At 33.5% G+C, this 5488-nt stretch overlaps 1 protein-coding gene across 1 annotated transcript; it reads left to right on the top strand.

The window, feature by feature from the left end:
• Positions 1-398: 398 nt before the first annotated feature.
• LOC120342675 (uncharacterized) lies at positions 399-4964 on the top strand. Its single transcript, XM_039411609.2, has 5 exons — positions 399-514; positions 855-934; positions 1258-1412; positions 3777-3828; positions 4140-4964. The coding sequence occupies exons 1-5, from the start codon at positions 509-511 to the stop codon at positions 4471-4473; spliced, it is 627 nt and encodes a 208-aa protein (XP_039267543.2). The 5' UTR covers positions 399-508; the 3' UTR covers positions 4474-4964.
• The last annotated feature ends 524 nt before the right edge of the window (positions 4965-5488 follow it).

Below are 5488 nucleotides of genomic sequence, written 5' to 3'. Positions count from 1 at the left end.
CCCTCTCGTAAACGGCCTTAAGCTCAAATAATCGACAAATTGCCACTTCCCTTTTCAACATGGCATAAACTACGTTCAGAGAAGAAATGTATGGTAGAACACTGATAAACAATATACAATGTTATTCTAGCTAGTCACATTTTCCCCTTCACAGCCACTAAAAGCATACACCTAATCGAAAAATAAATTTCAATCGTTTGTGCTTTGTATTTTGGGAAATTGGCGTCACACAGTATTGAACTTAAATACATTATATGCTTCAATTCCACTGTTTGTTGAAGTCACAGTGGCCATAGGGACAATTGGTTCTGACGCATTAGAAAAATACACTTCTGAATCTAAAGTTATATTTAATCAGAACTAAAATTGTACTCGTTTCTACGTATAAACTATTTTCTACATATTCTGTCTTTATCATTTTCAGCTTATTCGTTGGTTTCTTATAGGATAAATATGTTGAATAATAAATAAAACACAGAAACGAAAAAGGGGTTTATTGCAAAGAATTATGGAGGTAAGCATGTTCACGTCAAAGGATGCCGATAATCAGATGGAATAAAATTGCTATTTAATATAGGTTTATAAATAACAAAACTTTGCTATGCTTTTTACTGGTAAATATTTATAAGGCCTTTGGTGATAATTGAAATATTACATCTATAATTCTGGGCTTTGTAGAAATGCTTGATCTGTGGCTGAACAAAGAAAAATATTGTATGTTGTATAATTATGCTAGTCACATTTGGGCTGATATTATTTCAATGTTTCAGTTTGTCACTTGTGGAATCAAAAATCCGAACTTTTTCGAAATAACAGTATGTTATATATTAATTTTTATGTTTAATTATTTGCAGAATAATATTATTCTATCCGAAATTGAATTGAGAAAACAATTATTCGAAGCAAAGGCCGAAACCAAATTATGGAAAAACAGGTAAATATATCAATAACTGATTCCAGCTTTCAAATATTATAACGCAGTCTATGATATTTTACATATTACCATACATCAACTCGTCTGTAATGATTATTCATGTTAATTTTTTTAACCAAATATTATTTACCTACTTACTTACTTACTTACTGAACCCACTGATATCCGTTCAGTTTCATAGAATGTTTTGGTGTAAGCCACTTCTGTTACTTCACTTCTTATTTGGTAACTTGTTTTGGTAACTAAGTTCAGTGTTCAGTCTCTCACAATGTGGCAATTCATAGTATAGTGTATGATTCAGTATTGTATTTCGCATTGCTCAGATATTTGAAGATGTCACAAGAGAAGTCAAATCAATTACAAACAATTGAAACGAATCTCATGCTGTTGGAAGCAAAGTTGCTGCAAGAACGAAAATCAATTAAAAAAAAACTGATTCAACAGAATCGCCTTTTAAAAGAACAAAAAGATAAAATAGGTAAGTGAATAAATAGGTAGTCTTCAGTTGCATAACTCCATGTGTATACTAGAATATTGTGGAAGAATTCCCGAACCTTACAATAGTTGTTGGGTCTTCTAGTACGGGCGACACCGTTTGTTCGCGCATCACCGCACTGTAGTACGCGATCGTTCCGCTGAGAATATTGATGTTCATACTGTTGTGGTTAAGACAAATGGTAGCGGATTTCTCTAACATCTACGCCAATTTATTTTTTCTATTTTTTTCAATTGCAAATTTTCAGCAGTTAGAAGGCGGAGGTATCTTATAGAGAGTTATTATCAAGAATTGGAAGTTGGACCCTGCTTTAAAATCTCTTCTAATTCAAGTTAGCAGAAAAAAAACAGTACGTGGTGTGGAAAAAATCATCGCACAAAAACATCTTGACTTTAAAACGAAGTGTGTTTCTTCAATGAACTTAAACAATCACATTTACAGAGAACATATACACCTTGGTATATTCGAATATTTTGCTTCTCTCTTCTCTCTCAGTGATTCTACTCTTCTATCGCACTCTCTTTCAGTTACATGGACATTTATTACGAATGAGCAAACAGTAACTTTTACCATTCCTTACTTAAAATTTTAAAACACCCTACCACAATAAAATCGTCACGCTAGAGCAATACTCAACTGTATGGACGTGAAAGCCAAAACGAAGTAATACGGGTATCAACTCTTTTACAGTTCTGGCACTGTAATCTTCCCGATTTCGACTGATCACCGGGTCGCAACGATTGCAAACGCCAAACCGCCACAAGGTGCACAATTCTCAATATTGATAACCTCATCACACAAAAATTAATAGTGAAAAGAGAGAGCACAGGAATTTTAGAAATAAAAATAATAGCCTATAAATAGTCCTATAAACAGCAAATATTCGGGAAACGTATGTTATTCACAGCATATATCTACGATATTTTATTTCAAACAAGTTTATCTGATTTAATAACAATATCATTTTTTATGTTTGAAATATAGGCTACATTCTATCAATATGGCGCGCTCTGCACACCTACCAAAAATAACATTTGCCATGAACATTTAATACAAAGAATTAAAATACCAATGCATCCTTAATTGAAAGCCATCCGATATTAATTGGACTCAAAAAATTGGATAGTTGGATAGTGGATTGGAAGTGTCTACTTCCCTATGCTTTAGTTTAGTGTAGTCAAGTCAAGTCAAGTTTATTTTTTCCAACCAGTAAAAAACAAAGAAAAACATGCAAAAATATAAAGGAAAAATGATATTTGAGTTACTGGGGAAGGGAAGCCGCGGGGAACCAAAACTGGTCATCGAGCTGCGACACGGTTCTAATACCTAGTTTGACAGATCGGGGAGAAGAGTTTCAACGATTAGATACCATATAAATTTTACTAATTAGCTAACTAATTTCAATTGTTATATATATAATACTAGAAATTACCGTGCATTAAATGTGCCATAATAGCAGCGAATAACGGGGGATTTCCCGTTTGCACTGACGTAGCATTTGTAAATTCAAATTTTTAAGCACTTAGTTGGAATCCACGAAGCAAAAACTCGAACTATGCTTCGTCTATTTATTGGCATTTGTGAAGACACAATAATGTTGAACAACATTAATTTAATATCACGAAACAATTGCACCAATGTGCACGTCACATGCATCTCGCTTTCAGATTTAGATATTTATTTTCGTCGTACAAGAAAAATTGTACAATTAAACAAAAATAAATAAATTAAACAAACGACCATATATTTATACAACATTTTACCTGCAGTTGACGAGAACTCTCGAAAGACATTTTATGCGTTTCGGGATCCATCTGATCTAACATGAGTTAACAGACAGAGACAGCATTACGTAAATAACTATTGCATGATTCCAAATAGCTCCACTCCAAATAGCCAAAAAGTGACATATTGAATACACCTGTAATTGTGTTTCACACTTTCTCATTATTATCGCTTATCTGTATTTAAGTTTTTCCATTTCTGGTTATTTCTCATTGTTTTCATTGGCTTGTTTTGTTTTCTCGGCTTATGCACGAGGATAAATCAGTGATCCAAGTTGGAGGAACATTAATGACATAAATAAATAAGTCTCAAATATGTTGAATAATTTTTTTTTTTTTGGTTCCAAACAGAATGAATGGGCGATTCAGAAAATGCAAGCCATATTTAATTCAATAATATAATCACTATACATTGAATAAAAATGGAATTCTGAAACATTTTGGAAGATAGTGGGATGTGTAGGCTACTCACAGTTAAATTCTATTAACCTGATTAATTGTTATTAAAGTGTTGCTCAGAGTTTTGTATTTTTCAAGTAATTAAGAAATATACGCTTTTTAGAAAAACTTACTGCAGTGAATCAGAAGTTGCTTGCTGCTATGATGGTAATCAGGTACGTAGAGATATATATATAAATATATGTAAATGTTGTATATATATTTTTGAATGCAAAGATAATCATGTGCACGCACGATCAAAAACAAATGGTTTTACGAACTTCAAATAAGAATTTAACGTGTACCGACCACCTATTTCGGATAATAACCGAGCAATGTCAAATAGTTTCGACCTAGTATGTGACGTTGTGTATTGATGGAGTACAATCCCTGCTACGTTTATTTTTGACCAAATATGATAAGTGTATTATTAGCCGTAATATATGCAGCCAAAGGTTATATTCCGATAAGAAATTGTTTATTTCAGATATCAGAAACCTTCCAGAGAGCAAATTCGAAACGGTTCAATGAAAAAGAGCAATAAACATTTAGACACCGATATTTTCAAATTAGAGGATACGTCGGACAAGAAAACGGACACTTCTGAGCCCAGGAAAACAAATAGACATACGATTCATAATCCCCTTTCAGTGAATGGAAGCGAATTGATAGCCTGTCGAGCAAGAGCTTATGCAGATCAAGTAGGCAGGTCCGAATCGGAGAAAAGTCCACGAACGTATTCAGAGAAAAAGTCTTTAACAAAACGCCCAGCTCACAGATCACAAAGTTTACCACACGGAAAATATTCGATCATGCTTTAACTTCATCAGGCTAAAATTCTTGGCGATACATAAAAAATGTGGATCCGAATTTATACACAGCTTATCGACATCTAAGTCATCCAATGTGTGTAGTCTTACCTCTGTTCGGCCACGAGACATGTGAAGTAACTTTCTGCTGAGATATCTTCAGCACAAAATATGAGACGCAAACTGGAAGCAGAAGCAATATTCTTACTGGTAATTCTACTATAAAATATCGTGAATATTGCAAATTGAAATCCTCAATAGTCACGATGCGATTAGGTATTACTAGATTTTTATTTAAATGAATTCCCATTGGATAATGTTGAGCAGGAAAAAAAAGGGTGCTCATTTTTACGAATTCGCGCAACAATTGTGCTACTTTACGATAATTATTTAACTATCGCGTCTATTGCTTTGCTCATTCTTCATGCTTTCTCTTTTATTTATTTGCCAAATATACACTGTGTAATTTATCTTTCGCTTCAATAAATGACGACGTTTTTTGATGCTTCGCTGTTGTGTGTTGCTATTTTTAAATGATGACAGGACTCATAAACTTTATTTACATTGTCCCAAATAGAGCGAGGTTTTTGGCGAACATATATATATAGCTGTACGCTACTCGCCAATCATTTTATATATATATGAATGCACAAAATAACACATCTGTATGATTATTCAATAGGTATATTGACATCAAATATAAATAACTCTGGGATCTTGACTCAAAATAGTACAGTAATAGACGCACGTTTTCGTATGAGCTTTCAAATAGTTATTATGACGTAAATCTAAGTTGCCCTTGACGGTACCCTTCAGCATAAATTCAGCACCCTTTACTGATTTCAAGTACGAATTATTAGCCTTACTTCTTGAGCTAATCATACAGGCCGTGGGACGAGGCCCTGAAAAACGGCTAGAAAATGAGTTTCGTAGCGCACATCTGAGAATAAATAAATTCTGTAGTTTTGTATGAAAATGAACAAACTGAATGCATTGCAGCTTGTTCCCACTAACGAAAGTTGCACAT

The sequence above is a fragment of the Styela clava genome, chromosome 3 (genome assembly GCF_964204865.1).
Source record: "Styela clava chromosome 3, kaStyClav1.hap1.2, whole genome shotgun sequence".
Classification (NCBI taxonomy): domain Eukaryota; kingdom Metazoa; phylum Chordata; class Ascidiacea; order Stolidobranchia; family Styelidae; genus Styela; species Styela clava.
Note: the sequence above shows the minus strand (reverse complement) of the source record. Positions and strands in the feature narration are given on the sequence as shown.

Bases quoted from the DNA above. Each gene is read 5' to 3' on its own strand.
- LOC120342675 (XM_039411609.2), top strand. The intron at 1,413-3,776 runs GTAAGTGAATAA...TACGCTTTTTAG, and splicing joins AGAACAAAAAGATAAAATAG to AAAAACTTACTGCAGTGAAT. The intron at 3,829-4,139 runs GTACGTAGAGAT...TGTTTATTTCAG, and splicing joins GCTGCTATGATGGTAATCAG to ATATCAGAAACCTTCCAGAG.